We start from the raw sequence: 23,776 nt of genomic DNA on the forward strand, positions 1-23,776 counted from the left end.
GACAATATTGAATTATTTCATACTCATAATGAAGAATATGAAGAAATATATGATTATTGAAGAATAAATAATGAAATAATAATGTATGAAGTAGAATATTCAATACATTGAAAAGAAAAATCACAATTGAAAATATTCAAAATCATAGAATATACAGAAAAAGATAAAATATTGAAATACAATACAAATAAATGTCAAAATAAATTGATATTTATGTTTTAAATAACTATTATCCATAATTATCAAATGATATTAAAAATATATAATTTATTAATGAAGATAGAATATTTGTTGGAGAAGACAATATGGCATCAATTGACATTGATAATTTAAAAAAATAATAAAAAATACAAAAACATATAATTAAATTTGTTATTATAACAGTAATTAATAAAATGAAATATAATTGTTTTAAAGAATGAAGACCATTAACATCAATTACTCTTCATTTTTCTATTTTTTGAATTTGGAAATAATTTTTGAATGCTTCTAAATTTCTTAAGAATCAAGTGATAAAAATTAAGGGAATAAAACTACAACAGATGAAATACAATATATTTTAATTAGAAATAAATTTATGATGATAATTAATTATTGTTTTTAATCATTTCGCAATTATTTTATTATATCTATTTCTTCGCCACATGGATTTAATGAAAATCATAAAAAACAATTTTATTCAAAGAAATAACTTTGAAAACTATTGCTAATGTTATAAGATAAGCAATTTCAATAAAATAACATTCATAACCATTTCGTTACTACTTATCAGTATCATAACTGACATTCAAACAAATAAGCATAAAGTAAAAAAGACAATCCATTATTATAAAGTATAAATGAAATATTCTAATTGGAATGTTCAAATAATGTCATTAATTAAAGATGGAATATACTGTACTAAAGAAGAATGAAGTAATAAAATAATGTTATCAAGAGATAAATGTACATTTGAAATAATTAGAACAATAAAAGAACATGAATTAAAGACAATGAAATATGAGAAATGAAGAAAATGAATAAGAAATTGAAAATGAAGAGAATGTATAAAGCATGTAATAAAAGAAATAATAAAAATGAGTATAATGAAATATCAAACTATACAAAATAAGAATAATTAGATTATATTAATAAAATAATAAAAGAATAATAAAATAATAAAATACATTGATAATGAAATGATAAGAAAATAACAAATGAAATGATGAAGAATATTAATATAAAAAAGAACATAAACAATGAAATTAATGAAAAAATAATATATTTATATGAATTAACAAATTAATAATTATATTAAATGATAAATGAAGTACTATTTATAATGATAAATAACAAGAAATGAACCCATAACAACAAATTAGAATGTAAATAAGAAAATACCAATTAAATATGAAATAATACCTGGAAATATGAAGAGGATAACTAAAATAAAATATAAAATAAATATAATGAAGAGATAAAGAATAAACCCAGAGAAAATAAAATGAAAATAACTAATAATAAAAATGAAAATGATAACGTCAAAAGAAGAATATAAAATAAAGAAATAATCAATTAATTGAAACAAAAAAATAATCATTAAAATGAAGTACCATATAGAAGTATCTAACGAATATTAAACCAGATAGAATTAATGAATAAATATCAAACAAAAACAAAGAAACAGGAAAATACATATCTACTGAATCTCCTGAAAATTAATTTAAGAATTTTTATTTTTTTATTTCTTGTTTCATAATATTTTTATTACTCAACTTATTTCACAACTATTAAAACAAATGACTTGAAATGAATGTGTTTAACATCATAACTAATATCTCTTTCATTGCTGAACATTTATCAAATAAATTGATTGAACTTCAGATGAAAACAAAAGAAAGAAGAATCTAAAAATCAAAAGATAATAAGATACACATATAATTAATAAGATACACATAATATAAATAAGTATAAAAATGAACACTTGTTAAATAGAATAATACTCATATCAATGAAATACACAATTAACAAAATACTCATATTACATTGTTTGTTATTTGACTTTGTTAAAATGTTAAACAAATCATAATGAAGAAATTAAATTCATAAGAATGTTTATCATTATGAAATTCATCATTATTATCAATTATTTAATTGTTAAATACTTTGTTTCATTTCTACACGTTTAGAATATTGATTTAAATACAACCAGTGCTAATTGTATTTATAAAAGAATAATAAGTTTTGTTCATCTTAAAAATCTGAAAATATCAATGTTAATATTCATCTTCTTCACATCACTATTTGCACTCAACCCTGTTGACTTTTCAATGTCCAACAAATCACATGTGATACTAGACACTTACTTCAACGAATTATCTGATTATCGTTATTCACTCATCACTCGTTATGAAAAGACACGTCGTTTGTTTTTATTATTACTTACCCATAACATCATGTTTGAAAACTGAATAAATTAACTCCAAAGCAAACCAATTTTTTGTAGATGCAAAAGTGTCCAATTCAACTATTCTTACTGCTTCATTTTTTGACCCACCACAGCATCCAAAATCAATCAATATCAATGAAAATGTCATTGTTATCAACCAGGGTAAAGTCTATCACTACAAATACTCAACACCATCAAATATAACAATCATGCCAACAAAGATTGATTTGACAAGTCCAATAGAAGTAATTGGTGAACAATTTGTTGTCTGTGTAGGAGGATGTTTGTAAAAATTCATAAGAAACACTAAACACAATAACAATATAGCCATTTCAATCTTCCAATCAAATGGACAGGTTGAAAATAAAACAGATATAGAATGTGGAGAATACCTTTCTCATGGACATGACATATTTGCAATCAAAAAAGGGATTAAAACACGACTATATAAAATACCACAACTTAATATAATTTATTCCTATTCAATTAACAACACAAGTCCTACAGCATATCATGATCCTATGGTACTTAACATATTTGATGTTGCATATACAGCAATTACATCAAATAATATCATTGAAGTAAGATCACCAAATGACTACAAAAGTGTTGAATATCTTAATATTCCTTTCTATCATCCAAATGACGTATTGTTTAATTCTAGTCAAACAAACATCCTTCAAACGTATGGAAGTATAATTGTAATTGGATTATTTGGACATGATAATGGAAGTGGAGCAGTTGAAATGTATTATGACAACTATGCAGTTCTTCACAAACACCATATTAGATTTACAAAGATTGGAAGAATATCTATTGGAGAACATTATGACTTTAAAGGATATACCACCACATTAGATGGAGAAGAAGTTCTTGTTGGGGGAATGTATTCAAATATAAATGACCATCCATATGTAATTGATATAAGAAATTCATTAAAAAAATACTGTAATCAGAATGATTGTACATGTCCAAATGGGTATTATCTCAACGAAGACACATGGAAATGCTATATCGTGATTGACATTGGAAGCATTATCATTATTCAACTTATTTCTGTGTTAATTTTCATTGCATCTATGATTCTTCTTGTAATTATATATCGAGGATGGGCGTTAGCATCACCAGCCATTCCCCCACTCATTACACCATCATGGCTCACATTTGGATTCAATGAGGAGGCACCAGTCCACACCCAAATAGAAGAAACACTAACAATAACAAATGCATCTGACACATTAATGGAATGCAAAGTGGAACTACCCATCAGTTATCGAATTAGTTATTGTGCTAAACCGCAATACATTGACATTAAACCACATTCAAGTGAAAAAGTGAGAATATGCATTACAATAGAATGTAGTTGTCAACCAAATGAAGGAATTGTCATAAGTACAGGAGAATCTGCAGTGAGGATTCCATTAGTCATCAAAACAGTAGATGATTATGTGATTGATTCGGAAAATCTCATAGAACAAAGAATTAGATGTCAAAGTTGTATTGGCGTTTTTAGGGATTGTGTTTTTAAGTCACAAAATAAAGAAAGTGGAGTTGTACTAGCATTACCTTTAGAACCAGCATTACATGAGAGCAGTATAAATCATATTAAATCTTTAATAGTTGAATCCCAATATTTATGTTCTCCACAAAAAGTTGCACTATCTCCAAATGCATTAATTCTTGTTTACAACACATTTTATTCCACAATAAATGAATTAGACCAAAATAATGAAATTCTTATTATCAAAGTATGTTGTGATGCTATTGAAGGATTGATTGAGTTAAAGAAAAAAGGGATTGTATTCAAACAACTGTGTCAACACAATATTGTTGTTGTATCAACTGATTTGAAACAAGTGTGTGGAAAGTTAATTGGATGGGAATTACCATATCATCTATTTCCTCCATCACTTCATCCTTGTTGTCAAAATTATTCAAAAGAATGTGAAGATGGAGAAAATGAAGACATAAAAGCATTTGGGAATGTTTTGAGTCATTTACTGGATGAATCAAATCAAACAATTCATAAGATTTGTGAAGATTTCATTAAATGTACTGATACAATTACATTGGAAAATATCAAAAACCAATTAGTTTTGTATTTGAATCAAGTCCAACAAACAAGAACGAATCAAAACATAATTTACACATAAATTTTAATTGAATTAATTCGAGAATAGTTTTGAATAATGAAAAAGTAGAATAAAGTGATAAACTCCAATAAGAAAATGGTTGTGTATAACTCTATTTGTTAATAAAAACAAAATGAATAACAAAAAATTGGTTTAAATTCCAATAACTATATTGTTTCAATAATAATGTTATAACCATTACTAATATAATATTAAGTCAAAAATACTTAAATAACAATTATTTCTACTTCAAGTTTTTGAATAAACCACAGATTTATCACATTTAGTGTGTTAGTATAAAAATGAACGTTTAATTAATCTAAATTAATTTATGACATTTAATATATTACTTATTTTAATACTCTCTCAGAAAAATCTAAATTCTGTTATTTTATTTTTACAATTGAACTTCTCAATTTTTTAACTTTGACTTTTATTAAACAGATTATTCAAATATCTTGATAATAATGTTATTTGAATAATGATTTTAAGTTAAAAATTAAAACCAAAACATTGTCTTAGCACATACAATATAGATTTATTACTATTTTTATACCAACCATTAAACTTTTTATTATCATTTCTTCTTATTCTGATAATAATAAATGCAATTAGAATTTATCACTAACTACTACTATCTAATCTGTCAAAATTTTACACAAAGTATTATACAGAGTGTTATTTGGTATTAATTTAACTTTTTTTTCTAATTGACTTTTATAAAAATAAAGAAAATTAATAAGAGATAATCTATGTTGATGAAACATAGAAATAATGAAGATTTTTTCTATAAAAATTTTAAATATTCCAACACGTTGTTGTTTTTCCTTTTTTTTTATTTTTCTAGTTAGTAAATTAATTCAATTATATTTTTTTTAAAACGACTTGTTTGAATTTTACAAATAATAAGCATCTTTTGTCTGATACACTGACATACTTTAAGTAGCATTGTAATTGTTATTTATCACAGAAAACGAGTTTTATTGACGAGAGATTAAAAGGATGGTGAAAAGAAAAAATAGAAAAAAAACCTAATCAAACCCTAGAAAGAAACCTAAAAATATAAAAAGGTCTAAAAAGAAATAAAAGAAAGAGGAATGAGTGATCTTATTGATCTTGCTACTAAAAGTTATGAAGAATATATGACATTAGTTGATGAACAGGTTCATAAAAATTATCATGCCTGTACTAAAAAAATGAAAGAAATACAAAAATTAAGACTTGTTTGTGAAAGAGCTAGATATGAAGCTATGAGTAAATTTAATGAAGAAGCTAGTAAAATTTATGGTAGAATGAATGAAATCATTACAGGAAATGCTCAACCAACAGAAGACGAATTAGAAGGATATATTAAATCAGATGAACTTGTTGCACAAGAAGGATCACAATTTAATAAAGGAATTCCAGTTTTTTGGTTCCAAGTACTTAAAAATTCAATGTTATTTGATTCAGCCAATGGTTCTGAAGCTGATATTTCAGTATTAATTCATTTAAAGAATATTAGAATTGAATATATGCCATTAGAAGATGTTAAAAATAAAGATGGAGAAGATACATTAAAGTATCATTATAAAGTTCATTTCGATTTTGAACCAAATGAATATTTCACTAATGAAACAATTACTGTTAGTGTTCAATGCAAATTATGTGAAGCTGAAGGAGAATTTGATGAACCTGCTGTTATTACTGAAACACCTATTGAATGGCATAAAGATAAAGATGTTAGATATAAGTTGGTTAAAAGAAGAGGTGGTAAACGTGGAGGAAGAGGAAGACCAGCAGCTGCTGTTAGACAAAAAGTTGAATCATTCTTTGATTTGTTCTATACTCCAGCATTACCAGAAAATCTTAATTTAGAAGAGATGGAAGAAGTTGATGAAGATGTAATTATTTGCCACACTAATTTCAAAATCTTTATGGAACTTATTAATGAAGTTTATCCAATGGCTTTGAGTTTCTTCGATGAAAGTATGGCTGAACCAGATGATGAAGACATGGACGACGAAGATATGGATGATGATTGTGATGATGACTGCGACTGTGAAGGTCATGATGATGAGGATGACGACGATGATGAAGAAGATAAGCCACATGGTAATACATCAAATACAACTGCTCCACCTGTACCACAAGAATGTCCACAACAATAAAAAATTTGCTTTAAGATTAGAATTGATTGGGATATTTTTTTTTGATTGGATAACATTTATTTTAACGAAAATGAAAAATACTTAAAAATAGAATAATTCTAAAAATAGAATATAAATCGAAAAGGTAAAAGAAACTTTAAAGAGTAATATAATGTCCGCAAAACCAATTGAAGTTACTAAGACAAAAGACACTCGTTCATCACGAAGTGCATCAACAGACTTTTCATCCCTGTCTGGGAATGAAGGAAAAATAGACGAACAAAAGTATAATCCTGATCCAAGATATTCTGGATTATTTGATTCACCTAATAGTAGTGATTATATTACTTGGACAACTGAAGCTGGGTGTGACTTTAAGATCATCCAAAAAGCAACATTAGAAAAATGTGTTCAAACAATGATGACGACAGAGTTTAACGATGGGTATTTTCAAGAATGTTTTGTATTGGCTTATAGATTAGTCACTACACCAGAGAGGTTATTAGAATTACTTGGGATATTATTTGATCCAACAATTCCAGAAGGGATGTTATGGGAAAATTTTGTGAAAGATGTTATATCACCGTTAAGATTAAAAATTATGAATTTCGTAAGAATTTGGATAAAAAACGCTTGGAGAGATTTTGAAGGACAAACTGAGTTGATTGAAAAATTACAACAATTATTGGACCATTTTGAAGAATTTAATCCTAAAATGAGTAAAATCATCCAGAAGCAAATTGAAATGAAAAGAAACTATCCTAACAAACAGTCAAACGAAGAGATGGATTTACCTTTATTTAAACCAATAATATTAGAAAAAAATGTTAAATTTTCTGGTGTTTTACAATTTCATTATAAAGAATTTGCAAGACAAATTAGTTTTCAACAAAATGAATTATTCAGAAAGATTCCTTACAACGAATTTCTTGGAAATGGTTGGATGAAAAAAGATAAAGAAGTATTGACACCAAATATTATGGCTTTAGTACGCTCATCTCAAAAATTATTTGGTTTTGTTCAAAACGTTATTCTTACTGAAGAAAATGTAAAAATGAGAGCAGTTTTATTACATTATTTTATTCATGTATCAGAAGAAATGAAAAAATTAAATAATTTTGAAGGAATGAAAGCTGTACTAAGTGCATTAGAATCATCACCAATTTATCGATTGAAAGATACATGGGATGGGATATTACCTGAAGATAAAGAAACTGAGTTGAGTTTAAATAAACTATGTGACCAAGAAAAAAATTTTAGTAAATTAAGAGAAATGATGAAAATTGCAGTTCCACCTTGTTTACCATTTTTAGGTTCAACAATGAGTGACTTAGTATTTACAACTGATGGAAATAAACAAGGAGATAAGTTATTGATTAACTGGTTTAAAATAAGAAGTATAGGTAATTTAGTTAAGGAAATAATGGTTAAACAAGCAATTGGATATCCAGTTAAAAGGAATAATGAAATAATGAATTTTTATAATAGCTACAAAGTAGAAGAAGACCAAGACAAGTTGTTTGATATTTCTATAACACTTGAAACAAAAAGAGGGGAAATAAATAATGAACTTGAAAAGAAGATTTCAAAATTGAAAAAAGAGGGAAATACTAAAATCAAGAAATATATAAAATATCTTTCAAAATAAAAACCGGGAAAAAACATTTTTAAAGTAATTTAATATGATTAAAATGTGTTATTTAAATTTAGAATTGAAAAAAATATGAAACAATTTGAGGAATTTTAAAGAGAACTAACAATAAATTTAAGATTTTAATTTAATAAAATAGTAAATTAAACTATATAAGGAAATTGAGGAAAGGGGATGAAAATATAAATAACAAAGACAGGAGATATTTAAAGGAATTAAACTATCACAAATTAATCATATCCATGAGCTCAACACAAGTTGTTAGAGATATTTTACAAGTTGCTAAAGGAATGTTACCTCCAAGTCAACAGTCTACACAAAATATAAGAAGTATTGAGGAAATGGCACGTAGCCTTGTTGCTCAAAAAACTCATAATATTCAAAGAGAAAAGACAGAAGAAGAAAAAGAAAAAGAAAGAGAAGCTGAACAGTTTAAAAAGCATGTAGAAGAAGTATTAAAACAAGAAAAAGAAAGAATGATAAAATCTACTGAAGTTTCAAATCAAAGATGTGCTTTCTTTGAAAAATATGAAGAATGTATTAATATCACTAAATCCAATAAGAAACCAGAAATTATTATTACTGGAATTCAAGGCTCTGGTAAATCAGAATTAGTTGAAGGTATTGTTGGAATGCCTATTGAATATATTAATACTTCTACTGCAACAACTGTTCCTATAATTATAGAAACTGTTTATAAACGTGGAGTAGAATGTAAATGCTTTTTCTTTGTGGAAAATGAATGGAAAGAAGTTACAGTTGATGAAGTTCCTAAGTTAATAGAAAAAAGATGCTATGAAAATAGACCAATTGGGTTTGAAGAAGTACTTATAAAAATAGAATCTCAAAATGTTATTCCTTTAAAAATAGTTGATCTTCCTGGTTTTGTTGAAGAACAAAATGAAACTCAAACAAAAGTAGAGAAGTTGTGGGAGAAATATGTAACAGAAGAAGAAGGAAAAATTATTCTTTGTGTTGAAAAATCAACAGAAGAACGTGGGGAAAATTCTTGTGAAAGTTGGGTCATAGAAAAAAAGAACATCCGTAAAAATGTTGTGATAGTACAAAGTAAATTTGATAATAGAATTACTCAGGTTAAAGATAAAGAAGAGATGAAAGCATACCTTGATGGTGAAACAGAAAAATGTAAATATTTCTATGTTTCTTTCTTAAATAAAAGGGGATTAACTATCAAAGGATTTCAGGAGTCTCTTCAAGAAAAACAAATAGATGATTTAAGAAGACTAGTAACTATGGGAATTAACGAAGATTACTTCAAGAAAGTTGGAGTCTGGAGATTAAATTCCTTTCTTAAGGAGGAAGTTATTGATGAGTATATGAAAGGGATTAATGAAATGAGTAACTCTTTAAAAAAGCAAATTGAAGACACTGACCAAGAAATACATAGCCTAGAAGAAGAAAAAGAGAGCAATGATGTAGATGAACTTAAAAGAGGATTAAATAATTCAGTTAGTAGTCTTGGAAATTTAATTGTACAACTTATCACTGGTGAATGTACCATAAGTCCAAAAGAGTATGGAGAGACAATGGAAGAAGAAAGAGCTCAAGTCAAATGTGAAAAATGGCCTGGAGTTGGATCCGAGATTAATATTGTAGGTAGTGGGATGAAATTATATGGAGGTGCTCAATATGAAAGGTTATTAAGAGAAACAGAAGCAGCTTTACTAACAATGGAATTACCAGTACCAACTGCTGACGAAGTTTGTGTCGCTATGGGTATTCATGCAATTGGAGGAATGTTGAATGGTGGAGAAAGAGTTATTAGTGTTGTTATTAAAACAAAAGCATCACGTGCATTACTTCCTATTATCTCAATATTGGTACAAAGAATTACACATGTTTTTGAGAGATTGTTTAATGTTGCACTTGATGTAATAGAAAAGGTATTTGGAGAAAAGAGTTCGTTACAAAATGGAGAATTGAGTAATGCTCTAAAAGAAGTTTATATTAACTTTGCAAAAGAAAAGTTACGACGTTGTGAAAAAATGTTGAAAGATGATTTAAATTCGTTTGTAAGTGTTGTTGATTGGAGTATGTTATCAAGCACAACAACAGTCATGGAAGAAGAGAATGATGATGAAAAAACACAAGATGAAGAAGAACTAAAACCAGTTGACCATAATCAAAAAATTAAAGAGCGAGTTCAAAAAATGATGGAAGAACGAGACAAAAATGAAGTGAAACTATTTCAAGAATTGAGAAATATCAATGGAGCAGACTCTCATTCATCTATTTGTAAAATTTGTCAACGGGTGTTTGGAGTTATTCGAGATAGTTTTTGGAGAAATGCACGAAGTAAGTTAAATGCATACTTCCTTCAACCTATGATTGGGGAATTAAAAGAAGAATTATCTAGACAAATTCCTACATTAGGAAATATTTTAACTGTACACAAAAAAAGTACTGAAGAAGTTGAAGATGAACTTAATAAATTGAATAAACAAAAGAAACAATTATGTGAAGACTATGAAAGGGTTATGGAGGTTAAAAATTTATTACTGTCAATTCAATCCAAAAATCCATCTCAACCACCTCCTAACTTTGAAAGTCCAATGAAAAAAAGAGTATTGTTTTAATTGATAGTTTTTTTATAATAAAAAGAATTACGGTTATAATAGAAAGAAAAAAGAACTTTATTATTTTAGTACTATTGTAAAATAAAAAAGAAATGGGTTTTAACTCATTAGATTGTTTTCAATTAAAATTAATTTGCGGAAACATTCATAAAGAAGAGGTGATTAAAAAGTTTATTTTTGTTAGTAAGAAATGTGCATTATCTGTTGCCACATTAAAATTTAATCCAATTCGAAAGACAGAAATATTTAATGGACTTCAAGTACAACGATTGTATAGTGTTGAAGATGTTATTGATCCACGAGTTAAAGAGGTAGAAGTTTTGTGTGATGTGTCTTATGGGGCAATGGAGTCTGTGAAAGAAATGATTATTAAGAAGTGGAATAAGGAGAATAAAAAGGAAGAACAAATGAATATATATTTCAACCGAATTGTTTTAACACCTGAAGACGCTAAGAAGATTAATGAAGATGGAGAAGGAATCAAAATACCAACTGAAGTCAATACGATATCTGATGGGTGTTTAAGATTATTTACTGGAAAAGAAAAGATGATAATAGGAAGTGGTATGGAAGCAGAATCTATTATGATGCTTGTAGATGTTGGGGTTAAGAAGATTCATATTATAGGAGAATGGAAAGGGATTTTAGATGAACGAGCAATGGGAATTGTTATTGGAAATATTAAGAAATGGAAATTTAATTGTAAAGATGCTGAAGAATGGAAAACTAAAACAATTAATGAAGTTGGAATGACTGGACTAAATAAAATATATATAAAAGATGGTGTAAATTATATTGAAGAAAATGCATTTCATTTACAAACAAATTTAATGGAAATAGAACTTCCAACAAGTGTTGTTTTTATTGGAAAAAATGCACTTCCTGAAAACCTCAGTTCATTAGAATTTAGTCAAAGTTTAGTTGTAGAAAGAGCTGCACTTTGGGTATCAGAAAAAGTAAATAAATATCATGGAAAATGTGAACAAATAATTTTTACTAAAGAGGATAAAAGAAGATGGATAGAAATGAATAAAGGAAATAAATGTATTTCTATTCCTTCACAAGTTTCATTTATTGGGAAAGACTGTTTCAAAGGAAATAAAGAATTAACTGAAATTCAATTTGGTAATGAAATTCATTGTTTTGAAGAAGGATGTTTTGAGGGAAATCAAATGAATTTATGTCTTAAAAACGTTGAGTTTATTGATAAAACAGCATTTAAAAATGCTTTAATTAAAAGTATTTCATTAAATGAAAAGTGTAGTATTGAATTAAATGCATTTGAAAATGCTTGTATTGATGAAATTAGAATGAGTTCAAATCAAGTGATGTTATTAATTCCTAAGTTATTAAGAGCTCAAAAGATAAATAAAATATTATTTAATAATCTAAGTAGTTCCTCTTTAATAAATAAAGAATTTAAAGAACAAGTATGTTATAGAATTGGAGAAATGATAAGACGAGGTGGAATTAAATGTACTAATGTTGTATTAGAACAAGATGACCTTATTGAATATGCAGAACATCATCCATTTGACTGTGACATGATTAAAGAATTAAATGTAACATATATTGAATTTAAAAAGGTAACTTTACCTTACTCAATTAATGCCTTAGGAAGAAGAGTCTTCTCTGATTGTTGTTCATTAACTTCAATTGAGTTTCATTCTAAAATGGTTTCTATGGAAAAAAGGTGTTTAGAACATTGTGTTTCATTAAAGTCATTGGTTATTCCAACTTCAGTAACAAATATTGAGAATAAATGTTTCGCTCAATGTTCACAATTATCAAAAATTGTTCTTCCACCATTGAAAGTATTACCAAAAGGATTATTCTATAATTGTGGATTTAAAGAATTTGATGTTCCTAAAGGAGTATCTGCAATTGGAAATGATTGTTTTGCAGAATGTTATTCATTAACTAAAGTTAATTTACCAGATGGTATTATTTCAATTGGAAAACATGCATTTGAAAATTGTATTAAATTAAAGAGTATAAATATACCTTCTACAATAAAAGAATTTGGAAAAGGGTGTTTTGTTAATTGTTCATTGGCAGTAAATACTTTGTATGTTCCTGAAGAAGCATGGGTTAAAAAAGAAAAATTCTAAAATAAAAATGTATTAATTGAGTCTCAGATTATTTAACTTGTTTTAATTTTATTTTTGATAATTGAGTATTTGGTAAGGATTTAATCATTGTTGAATTAATGAACATAATATTTTGTTGAGGGCGCACAACCCATGGAAATAATAAACAAACTACTTTATTTTTTCCACAGTCTAAAAGTTCATTATTTGTATAATACTTTTTATCATAAGTAACTTGATAACATACATCACAGAGTCTTCTTAATGGAATTTTTCTTCTCCCAGCTTCTTGTTCTACTTTTTTTCTGTAATTAGAATAAATTACAAGTAATGTTTGATTAATTTCTTTTTCTTCTTTTTCCCATTCTAAACGATCAACATTTCCTTTTTTAAAAACTCCTCCAATAATTAATTGTAATGGTTCAGAACCTCTAAGAATTCGTTGTGGTATTGACTTCTTTAAAAACCAATTAATTTCATTATTAAATTCATTTCTTGTTTTTCGAGCAAATGGAATCACATCAGGAAGAATAGAGTCAGATATAAATTCACTATTATAATGAATTGTGTTTACTAATTCAATTAATTCAGTATAAAAAGTATCCATAATAATTGGAATTTGTTCATTGAAAAATGATTTTAATACTAATAATATTGATTTATTTGAATTATTTGTTTTTGACACTTGTTCTACTAATTCATTTATTTCACCTCCATCAACTTCAGCTCCTGTTTTTGGAGCATCTACAGTTATAGAAATGAGTTGTGAAAGAGATTTAGTAACTTCAGCACACATTCCAATATTCATACAAGACTCTTTATGAGAAACAGAAATCCTTGATAAGACAAATTTAGAATAAAGTTGTGATAAAAAGGCTCTTTTCATGTCAGTAAATTCTAAAAATTTTTCAAGATGTACTTTTTCTGAATCATATGTTGCAGGTGCATGAGAATGTATTTCTGGTTTAGGTAAAAATAAAGGATTCCAAATTATAAGATATTCATCACCATCTAAATCTCCACCTGATAATTTATTTGGATCTGGACGATTTCCTTTTGACGAAAATACAATCACATCTCTTAAATAAGTTAGTCTTTCAAATCCTTTCTTTTTTTCTGAATTTATTTTATCTACAACATTGTTTAATAAAACAAAATCTCCTGGATGAGTTGCTGGAAATTTAACTACTAATAGTCTTGATGATGGGATCGTCACAGTTGGTGTTGTCACTTGAATAAAAACCTCACCTTCTTCTAATAACCCAGACTCATCCATTACACCCATTAGAAAAGCACTATTATCTATATCAAACTTAATAAAATCTGTTTTTTCACTAAGTAAAGACATCCTTAAAACTAATGAAGTTGCTCTAATAAAAGGTTCTTCATATATTTTTTGATTACCATTACTTGCCATTATTATCTTTAATGCAACTTCAATTACAGGATTATTTGTAAATCTTTGAAATAATGAAATAATTTCTCTATTTGGTGTTACACTAAAATATTTTTTTAAATATTGTTTTGCTGAAGAAATAAAATTACTTGGAGGAATTTGAAGATATTCTAAACCAAGTGCTAATTGTTCATTCATTCTACCAGACCGAAATTGAGGAATTTGAATAACTCTTAATTTTTGAATAGTTTTAGGAAGAGCCTCAATTTTAATTTGAGATGGTCTAAAATAAATATTTTCTGTCATATCAAGTCTATCAACTGTTAGTACTCCTTTTACCCCAGCGAAACGAATTTGAAATGCGTATGGTTCATCTGATTTAATAAAAAGATTACTATTTCGTTTATATTCATTTAAAACTTTCTTTGCTAATGGATAACCAATTCTACCAACACCATCTGAAAACGTATATCCATTTTCATTTGTTATATCATCAATAACCTTAATCTGTTGTGGATAAATACCTACTGTTGCAATAGAGTCTGATCCAAATAACCCTGTTCTCATTAATAAAATACCTGCATTCTTAATTTTTGGACTTTTTAAATCAACACCAAGACTTTGGTATGCAGCCATAGTTGTTTTTCCATCTTGATTGTCAATAAACCAACATGCACCAGATCTACTTTGAGATGGATTTGAAAGAAGAAATTGAAAATATCTTTTTTGAAAGAAGGATTTATATCCTTTGATCATATAAAAACACATTAAATCAGTCTCTAATCGTTCCATCACTTGCATTCTTTTTTCATTATTTAAAAATTTCATTCTAAGCATTTTAACTCTAAACTCTGGTGAAAAGTCTTCAAGGATTGCATTACTTTCATTATATCCATAACCAAGACGAATAAGAGAAGAATTAACTTCCATTTTTAATACTAATTCTTCATCTTTCCACTTCTTTGTTGTTCCATTATAATCATTTTGACACTTTTCAATAACCTGTTCAAGTGAAAACAATCTTAAATAATCCATACTTTGTGCTTTCATTGTTGCCTGCTTCTTAAAGAATAATAAAATATCTTTCGTAAATTTACAAAGAGATTGAATAACATCTTTTGTAATTTGTGATGGAATGATAATCCCTTGAAGATATAATCCTTCTAATTGAAAAAGTACTGCTGTTTCTTGTTGACTTGGATATTCAATAATAATTTTTGGTTGAAGGTCAATAGTAGAGTCAATAACATAAGGAACATTAATTGTTAAATGTTCAAAATGGGCTTTTCCTTGTTTACTATTTTGGAGAATTTGAATAACTTTATCAGTATATTCTGGTAATGAGAAATAAATAGAATGGCACCTGTTTATTAACTTTGTTGGGGTGAAGTCTAAAATTTGAGTTTCTTGAAATGATGATGACGGGATATGAATGTGCAGTGGATCTTTGATAATGAGGATAAATGAATTTTTATCATTTGGAGAAATAATGATTCGATGAAGAGAAGAAATTAAGAATCTATACTATATCTAATTAATATATTAAATATCAGACAAACAGTTTAGTTACATTATTAAACAAACAACATATTCCATGGTATGAATGTCAAAAATATTATGGTCAATCCTAATATAACATTCTGTAAATTGTTTCTCAATTGCAAAAGTTACTGGATCAACAAATGAACCTAATCCAATATCTCCAATAAAATCAAAACATTGAGGAATCTTTTCAGCTTGTTTTATATTATTATTTTTTTGTTTTTTTTTATGATAATAATCAAATTTATCCATCAATCAATAATGTTTTGAAGTTCAGTTTTTGTTTTTTTTTTGATTTAATTATTTATTTTTTAAGATACAATCATATCAATTTTCATTATTAACAAGATTAGTCACATGAGGTTAAATTATAAATGACTATTAAAATTCCTATTTATTCGTTAACTCCTTAAAGACTTAGAATGATGGCATTTCATTTAGTCGTTGTTGATTCTTCAGAATAAAAAGACTAGAGATAAAGAATTTACCCAAAAATAATAACTAAAATAAATTCAATAAGATGAATTGAACTTGTTAATATAATTATCAACAACACTTTCAATAAAAAGGATTGAAGAACCAGAAATTCCTGAAGATGCAAATAATACTCCAAAAATTATCATAATAATACTTGCAACTTTTGTACTTTTATTCTTTGAAACAAATAATGCCATTGAAGCAGGTAAGAAATGAACAAAATAACTTCCTGAAATACTACCATTTAATGATATTTGAATTGTACATTGCCAGAAGAAAGAAGATGATAATCCAATTAGAGAAAATATGAACATTGAAAGGATCCATCTTCTACGTTTACTTGGTTGCCAAGAAGTAAAATAAAATGACTCAATATCTTCATAGATAGTAACAAAGTAAGAAGGAGTTTGAAGTAAGAAAATAATGATTAGAAGTATATTTAAAATAACTGCAAGTGAATGCATTGAAGGATTTGATTGGTTTATAATAAGATAAGAAGAGAATGGCATACTTGTTGTTGATGGACCTAAAGAAAGACCTACACAAACTCCATAAACAATCGCAAAAAATATAACAATTATATAAGACAATATTACTGCTAATGGTGATTCACTGGGTTCATTAATCTTTTGTTTGAAAGGAGCAAATATACACATAAGCATGGAATATGAAGGAAAAATCTGGTGATGTCCAATATCCCTCCAAATATTATCAACAACATTAGTATTTGCTGCTATACCATTTACATATAATGAACCCAATGAATAAACAAAACCTAAGAAAAAAAGAAATGGTAAAACATAACAAGAATATAAACTGACTAGTGTTAAGAGTTTTGAATAAGAGAAAAGATGACATAATGGAGTAAGTAATGTTATGACTAAAGACTTAATAATTGAATTTCCTTTCCACCATTGAGAATGATCTGAATGTGTCATTGTCAGTATTAAAGATTCTATTGAAGAAGAAACAATTGTTAAGATAATTCCCAACAACAATATATTATAAAGTATTCTCATTGTTCTTGTTATTGATAACACAGTTCTTCCACCATTATGTTGAGAAAGGTCAGTAATTGTATATAATGCAGAGTTTTGTTGTATTACACGATATAAATATAAGGATATAGTAGAAATAATACCACTTAATAAAACTAAAATTGGATAAAATATTCCTGTTGATACAAATAAAAAAGGAAGAATAGTAAATTCAGGTCCCATTAAAGTTTGAATAGTCTGAACTAATGTTGTTATAATAATTGGTATTTCCATTCAACCCAAAACTATAAAATAAATAACAGTTTTTTGTTTTTCTCTTTTTTTTTGTTTAATAATTTTTTTAATTTTTAATTTATTTTTAAGACTGTTTGTTTGATTTAAAATTTTAATACTAAACTATTTATGAAAAAGTGCTAATTCTTTATTTTCTATAAAATTCTTCAAAAACATTATTTTATTCATAGACACATGATAAAAAAAGAACCCAAGTTGAATCTTAATTGGTTATTATTCAAATAATTAGAAAATAATTAAACAAGAATATAAAATAAATGAAATACTAAATAAAGTGTTTTGAACGTTCAGTTATTTGAGTGTTTCAAAACTAAAAAATAACTTGTAAAACTGTTTATCCTTTATTTTGACTTTATTAATAATATTTCCTTTATCATTTAGTAACCAATAACGGTAGAAATATAAATAGAGGAGGGTTAGTTGTTTAGTTAACAACTCCTATCGAAGTTCTAAAGTAAATTTTGGAATTATAATTCTATTTTTAAGACTTTTATAGAATAATCCACTTTCAGATAAATCAAATCTTTCTTCAAAATTATTCTATTTGATGGAATCACCAAAAAAGGTTTTAAAGACATATACTCCAAAAGACTTTTCAAAAGAACTTACAACACATGATAACCTTTCTTTTATGTCTTGTAGAAAATCAGAGTTAATTAAAGCTTCAAGAACAAATAGAGAAAAAAAGAGTTTCCAACAATTACTCTGTATTGGATTACTTTCACACCATGTGTCTTTAGTTATAAAATTGCCTATTAAAAAATCACACATTACAATGGAATTTATCAAAGTCAAAAATATTCATTTCAAAAATGGTGAAAGTCTTGAAATAGAAGATTTTATCATTAAAAGATGTAATGAAATTTATAACCATGATATTACAAAAGGAATTCCATTAAAAACAGCTCAAAGAAGACTTGAAGTAAATAAAAAAATAGAGACAATTCACTTTCTTCAAGACCTTCTTTTAGACTATGGATACTTTTTTACATTAGCCACTGAAAAAGGAAAGAAATCAACAAACAAACTTACTTATATTACTGAAGTTTTCAAAAATGGGAAATGTATTTTTTCAAAAAACCAATTATTGCCATATATTAATTCATTAAGGTCCACACTTAAATCAAAAGTAATGAATCATTGTGGGTACTTCAAAATTGAGTCCCCACTCGATCCAAATAACGTTAAATAAATTATATGTTTTTTTTTTCTTTATTTATTCTCTTACAACAAGAAATTTTTGATATAATTCTTAATTCTGAGAATATTAAATGGTTTGCTCATATCATTGAAATATCATAATTCTTTGAAAATACTCAAAACTTAATAGTGTACAAATGAGTCGATTTCATTTTAAAAAAAAGGTATATTCAAAAGATAATTCTTCTTTTTTTGTGAGGTAATTAAAAATGATTAGCAAGAATTTCCAAAACAAAATACAAAACCATTAACAAAAAGAACAACAATTACTCTAAGTAGAATAAAAAGACTTGATGTATTAAAGTTGATTATTTTTCAAAAGAAAACTAAGAACAAACCAAACGTTCGTTTGAAGAACAATAGATTGCGTGGAAAAGCAAAAAAAAGAATAGAAAAATATAAAAACTAAAAAAAAACAAATATACATAGAAGTAATGAAGAAATTAGATAGATATTCAATTATGATTGTGTCTAAATATCTTGAAAATCTTCAGGATTTTCTTAATATTATTTTAGTATGTAAAGCATACTCTCAAACACTGGATAAATTTCATTATAATCCTATTCCTATCACTACACAAACAATTAAATTATTTCAAAACTTAGAAACACAATTTATATATTCCCGTTCTGATTTATTATTACCAACAGTTTCTCAATATGAAATATGGTATCCTGTATCAATTTGTGAAGCACTAAAATATAAAAATACAATAAAAAGGTATAAAAATATTGAAATTTCTTCTATTGATATTCCTTTTGAAACTTCAGAATTTCAAAACTATATTTATAGTATAGGAGATAATGCATTTTGTAGGCAACCAATCACTTCATTCAATTTTCCTTCAAAACTTACAAAATTAGGTGAGTCATCGTTTTCTCATTGTAGTCATTTATTAGCTATTGAACTTCCACCTTTTCTTAAGTTAATAAAGTCTCATTGTTTTAGTAATTGTTCATGTCTCCAAACCGCTATTCTTTCTGATAATTTGATATCCCTTCCAAATAGTTGTTTTCAAGAATGTAGATGTTTATCAACTATTCATCTTCCTTCAATTTTAACGTCAATAGGTGATCTTTGTTTCTTTCAATGCAACAGAATTACTTCTATTAAACTACCTCAAACTCTTAAAGTATTATCAAAACGTTCTTTTGGATGTTGTAGAGGGTTAGAACATATTGAATTTCCAGATACTCTCGATATTATTGGAGAAGAATGTTTTTGTTTTTGTAATGGCCTTACTGAAATACAACTTCCTCCTCGACTTAAAACTCTAGCTAAAGGAGCTTTCACTAATTGTAATAGCATTAAACAAATTATTATCCCATTATCAATAACGAAAATTCCAGAGTGTTGTTTCTATCAATGCGCTTCTTTATCTTCAATTCAATTCCCATCTTTATTACGATCAATTGGCATAGATGCATTTTCTGATTGTTCAAGACTTACCTCAATACTTTTTCCAAATAGTCTCACAGTCATTGCATCTTCCTCATTTACTCGTTGTTTCATACTAAAAAATATTACTTTCTCATCAAATCTTCAAACAATCCATTCAAATGCATTTTCTGGATGTTCTCAACTAAGTTCTTTGGTCTTCCCATCAAACCTTCATTGTATTAGACCAAAGGCTTTTAAAGATTGTATAAATCTCCAACGAATTAGTTTCTCAAAAACTCCTCTTACTATTGGAGAACACGCATTTAGTCGTTGTACATCGCTGACTTATGTTAAAGGACTTACAGAGAAATGCCTTATTTCTTCAAATGCCTTTGAACACGTACCTATAAAAGTACAGTCAACAGGATGTATAATAAACTGATGTTATTTCAAATTATTTTAAGACTTCTCTTTCATCTTTCATTTACAAATAATTCAAATATTAATATGTTTCACTAATTAATGTTTTCACAAAATAATCAACTTTTCTTCGTATAAAAATACTTTCAACTAAGAAAATAAATAACAACTCTTAAAAAAAAAGGGAAAAAAATACCTAAAATAAAATGAACTTTTGTTTTTTTTTGGTTTCTTAATCAACAACATCGTTGACATTTTCTTCACCATCTACCTTAGAATAACCATTATCAACTTCTCCACTACAAAAAGTAACAATTGCAATGAACACAATAAGAAGGATTGTTAGAAGAAGATAAACACCTCCAGAAATGAAATTTTGAAGTGAAGCAGAACGAACTTTTTGAGTAGCATTATAACAAGTAAGTTGTTGTTGATACCCAACAGCAGAATCACATGGTGGGAAATCACGAGAGGTTTTCCATCCACAACATTGGAAAGCATTTTCGTATTGTGTTAAATGAGAACTCATTGTACTGTCTGATGCAGTTAATAAGAAGAAATATGAATATCCATATAAACCCATCATTCCAAGAGCAGTTAAACCCAATAAAACATAAATAATTATTGTGATGAATCTTAACCATTTTTGTTCAATAAAAACAGCTAAAATTGAAATTATTCCAACAAAAGCAGCAATACCTCCACATGCCATCATTTCAATTTGATAAGTCTTTTTTGAATACATATAAAGATGATTACTTGACTTAATATTCTTTAGTTCGGACATATTATGTACTGGTCCAATATATATTAACACAAATAAAGCAGCTCCACTTAACTATTTCATATTATTAATACCTTTTTATCTTTTTTATATATAATAATAACGTACAAACAACAAGAATAATCCCAGTTATTAATAAGAATAACTTAGATAATGAAAACATCTAATATAAATATTCATTTTTTAGTTCTTTTATTTTTAATTCTTTTTCTTTCAAATAAGTTTTTTATATTTTTATCCTTTTTTATTGAACAACTACGAAATAACTTTAAATCTCTAAAGTTATTTAATTTATTTAAAAAATTGTAAATTCTTTAAATAAATTCATAAAGAAAAAGAAAATTGAATCAGAATTATTTTGAATTAATTAATGGTGGAATGTCAGTAGAATGAACAACTAGTTGTGACGTAAGTAATTCTTTTTTTTCTTCTTCATCACCAAGGTCTCTTTTTTTATTTTCTTTTGCAAGTTCTGAATAATGAGAACGTTCATCTTCACTAAGTGCTTTCCATTTATCACTTAACATAGTCATAACTTCATTTCCAGAAACACCTTCTTGTTTAAGTTCTTCACGATGTTCTTTACAAAACAACAAATACTAATTTATTAAATAAGTTTTTAACTCTATTTTATAATATTTTAAAAAAAAAAATGATTAAACAAACAGGATGCCATTCTTCTTTTCTTTTCATTCCATCATTCTTTTTCTTCTTAATAGAATACCCTTCTTCTCCTAATAATACATTTTCAATTATAGCAGTTTTAAAATATGTTTGAATAACATCTTCTTGTTCAGTTTCCCATAATTCTAATGCTTTTTCTTCTGCAATTTTCATTGTTAATGTTGGATTTTCTCTAACAAGTTCTCTTCCTTTCCATTTCATATAAATTCCTCTTGCTAAGTCTGTTAATTCTCCTTCTCTTCGCTCATTCTTTTCTTTCACTGTTATCTTCTTCCGTTTCTTCTCTTCAAATGGTTTAGGTAATTTTGGTGAATGCATCTCTTCTTTATTTTCCCGTTGAGTTGCGTAGGTTTCCTAGAACTTTCATTCCATCTTAAAAAACCCTAAATTTCCGGGATTCTCATTTATCTTTTTTTAAATTTTTTTTGTTGTATATATAACAAATAATAATAATAATTATTTTTATAGTTTAATTTACTAGAATTATTTTTTTATTTGACAGGGAATTAAAAAAGAATAATGTTAAATATTGGAATACATTTCATTGATGAAATTAGAAGAGTGAATTGTAACGTATTACCAGTAATGTACTCTGACATTTTTTATAATAAAATTAAAAAAGAAGATTCAATAGTTATTAAAAGTTTGAATTTGATTTTTAAAGATTTGGTAATTGAAAGAGTGTTAATAAAAGAAGTTAGTGAAGACAATAAAATTGTGGGAGGTATTATAGGGATGAAAGAAAAAGACAAATATATTTTAATGACATTAGCAATTTATACTAAGTTTCAAGGAAAAGGATATGGGAGTAAACTTGTTGAGTTTTTTATTCAAAAAGTTAAAGAAAAAGGTATAAGAAAGATTGAAGTTCAGGTTCATATTGATAATAAACATGCAATTGAGTTCTATACTAAATTTGGATTTAAAAGGATAAAAACTATTCCAAAGGCTTATCCTCGACTATCTCATCCAAGTGGATATCTTTATGAATTAATAATAAATACAATGTAAAAATTAAAAGGCAAATAATTGATGAATTTCATATCCAAAACTTAATGAACTGTCAAATTATACTTTTTATATTTAGTCAAATAACTTTATTTATGAAATAGAATTAAAAATAATTCATATTAAAGTATTTTTATCATAAATGAAAAAAATTGATTGAATTAAAAGATTTATTGTGGTAATGGAAATTATTATTTAATTGATTATGTTATGAGTCTTATTAATTCGTTATTATTCATTTTTATAATACTAATATAAATATTCAGAACTATAACAAAAACAAAATGTAACCACCTGTTTTGTAATCATTCTAAAAACTATTATTTTATTGTTCAGAGTCATAATAATTACTATTTTTTATATCAAATCTCTTAAAAAAATGTCTTTTTTGGATATGGTTGTATAAATTAAGGTTAGTTTGAATAAAATTATTATAACATTAACCTTTATTAGTTTTTTTTAACATAACTGTCTTTACCTTTTTTGTTCCTGTAGTATAATAATATTATGATTGGTTTAGTATCTAAACAATTATATAAACAAATAAGCAAATTAAATATTAAAA

General features: G+C 26.3%; 12 protein-coding genes across 12 annotated transcripts; 8 read left to right on the top strand and 4 right to left on the bottom strand.

Moving 5' to 3' along the window:
* Nucleotides 1-2,637: 2,637 nt before the first annotated feature.
* On the top strand, nucleotides 2,638-4,581 carry ENU1_174870 (hypothetical protein; the record flags this gene model as incomplete). Its single annotated transcript, XM_008861292.1, has 2 exons — nucleotides 2,638-2,710; nucleotides 2,756-4,581. The coding sequence occupies 2 exons, from the start codon at nucleotides 2,638-2,640 to the stop codon at nucleotides 4,579-4,581; spliced, it is 1,899 nt and encodes a 632-aa protein (XP_008859514.1).
* Nucleotides 4,582-5,657: 1,076 nt separating this feature from the next.
* Nucleotides 5,658-6,710, top strand: ENU1_174880 (nucleosome assembly protein, putative; the record flags this gene model as incomplete). Its single annotated transcript, XM_008861293.1, has 1 exon — nucleotides 5,658-6,710. The coding sequence occupies one exon, from the start codon at nucleotides 5,658-5,660 to the stop codon at nucleotides 6,708-6,710; it is 1,053 nt and encodes a 350-aa protein (XP_008859515.1).
* Nucleotides 6,711-6,861: 151 nt separating this feature from the next.
* On the top strand, nucleotides 6,862-8,337 carry ENU1_174890 (Ras guanine nucleotide exchange factor, putative; the record flags this gene model as incomplete). Its single annotated transcript, XM_008861294.1, has 1 exon — nucleotides 6,862-8,337. The coding sequence occupies one exon, from the start codon at nucleotides 6,862-6,864 to the stop codon at nucleotides 8,335-8,337; it is 1,476 nt and encodes a 491-aa protein (XP_008859516.1).
* Nucleotides 8,338-8,582: 245 nt separating this feature from the next.
* Nucleotides 8,583-10,937, top strand: ENU1_174900 (dynamin gtpase; the record flags this gene model as incomplete). Its single annotated transcript, XM_008861295.1, has 1 exon — nucleotides 8,583-10,937. The coding sequence occupies one exon, from the start codon at nucleotides 8,583-8,585 to the stop codon at nucleotides 10,935-10,937; it is 2,355 nt and encodes a 784-aa protein (XP_008859517.1).
* Nucleotides 10,938-11,029: 92 nt separating this feature from the next.
* Nucleotides 11,030-13,048, top strand: ENU1_174910 (leucine rich repeat protein, BspA family protein; the record flags this gene model as incomplete). Its single annotated transcript, XM_008861296.1, has 1 exon — nucleotides 11,030-13,048. One exon carries the CDS (start codon nucleotides 11,030-11,032, stop codon nucleotides 13,046-13,048), a length of 2,019 nt encoding a protein of 672 aa, XP_008859518.1.
* Nucleotides 13,049-13,076: 28 nt separating this feature from the next.
* Nucleotides 13,077-16,217, bottom strand: ENU1_174920 (RNA-directed RNA polymerase, putative; the record flags this gene model as incomplete). The annotated part of the gene is made up of 2 exons (XM_008861297.1): nucleotides 13,077-15,947; nucleotides 16,008-16,217. 2 exons carry the CDS (start codon nucleotides 16,215-16,217, stop codon nucleotides 13,077-13,079), a joined length of 3,081 nt encoding a protein of 1,026 aa, XP_008859519.1.
* Nucleotides 16,218-16,477: 260 nt separating this feature from the next.
* Nucleotides 16,478-17,662, bottom strand: ENU1_174930 (RNA-directed RNA polymerase, putative; the record flags this gene model as incomplete). The annotated part of the gene is made up of 1 exon (XM_008861298.1): nucleotides 16,478-17,662. One exon carries the CDS (start codon nucleotides 17,660-17,662, stop codon nucleotides 16,478-16,480), a length of 1,185 nt encoding a protein of 394 aa, XP_008859520.1.
* A 619-nt stretch (nucleotides 17,663-18,281) lies between these two features.
* ENU1_174940 (hypothetical protein) lies at nucleotides 18,282-18,926 on the top strand (the record flags this gene model as incomplete). Its single annotated transcript, XM_008861299.1, has 1 exon — nucleotides 18,282-18,926. The coding sequence occupies one exon, from the start codon at nucleotides 18,282-18,284 to the stop codon at nucleotides 18,924-18,926; it is 645 nt and encodes a 214-aa protein (XP_008859521.1).
* Nucleotides 18,927-19,368: 442 nt separating this feature from the next.
* On the top strand, nucleotides 19,369-20,757 carry ENU1_174950 (leucine rich repeat protein, BspA family protein; the record flags this gene model as incomplete). Its single annotated transcript, XM_008861300.1, has 1 exon — nucleotides 19,369-20,757. The coding sequence occupies one exon, from the start codon at nucleotides 19,369-19,371 to the stop codon at nucleotides 20,755-20,757; it is 1,389 nt and encodes a 462-aa protein (XP_008859522.1).
* A 210-nt stretch (nucleotides 20,758-20,967) lies between these two features.
* On the bottom strand, nucleotides 20,968-21,522 carry ENU1_174960 (hypothetical protein; the record flags this gene model as incomplete). Its single annotated transcript, XM_008861301.1, has 1 exon — nucleotides 20,968-21,522. One exon carries the CDS (start codon nucleotides 21,520-21,522, stop codon nucleotides 20,968-20,970), a length of 555 nt encoding a protein of 184 aa, XP_008859523.1.
* Nucleotides 21,523-21,872: 350 nt separating this feature from the next.
* ENU1_174970 (high mobility group (HMG) box domain containing protein) lies at nucleotides 21,873-22,521 on the bottom strand (the record flags this gene model as incomplete). Its single annotated transcript, XM_008861302.1, has 2 exons — nucleotides 21,873-22,118; nucleotides 22,186-22,521. 2 exons carry the CDS (start codon nucleotides 22,519-22,521, stop codon nucleotides 21,873-21,875), a joined length of 582 nt encoding a protein of 193 aa, XP_008859524.1.
* A 201-nt stretch (nucleotides 22,522-22,722) lies between these two features.
* On the top strand, nucleotides 22,723-23,214 carry ENU1_174980 (acetyltransferase, GNAT family protein; the record flags this gene model as incomplete). Its single annotated transcript, XM_008861303.1, has 1 exon — nucleotides 22,723-23,214. The coding sequence occupies one exon, from the start codon at nucleotides 22,723-22,725 to the stop codon at nucleotides 23,212-23,214; it is 492 nt and encodes a 163-aa protein (XP_008859525.1).
* Nucleotides 23,215-23,776: the final 562 nt, after the last annotated feature.

This window comes from Entamoeba nuttalli (assembly GCF_000257125.1).
Source record: "Entamoeba nuttalli P19 unplaced genomic scaffold asmbl_7727, whole genome shotgun sequence".
NCBI lineage: Eukaryota > Evosea > Mastigamoebida > Endamoebidae > Entamoeba > Entamoeba nuttalli.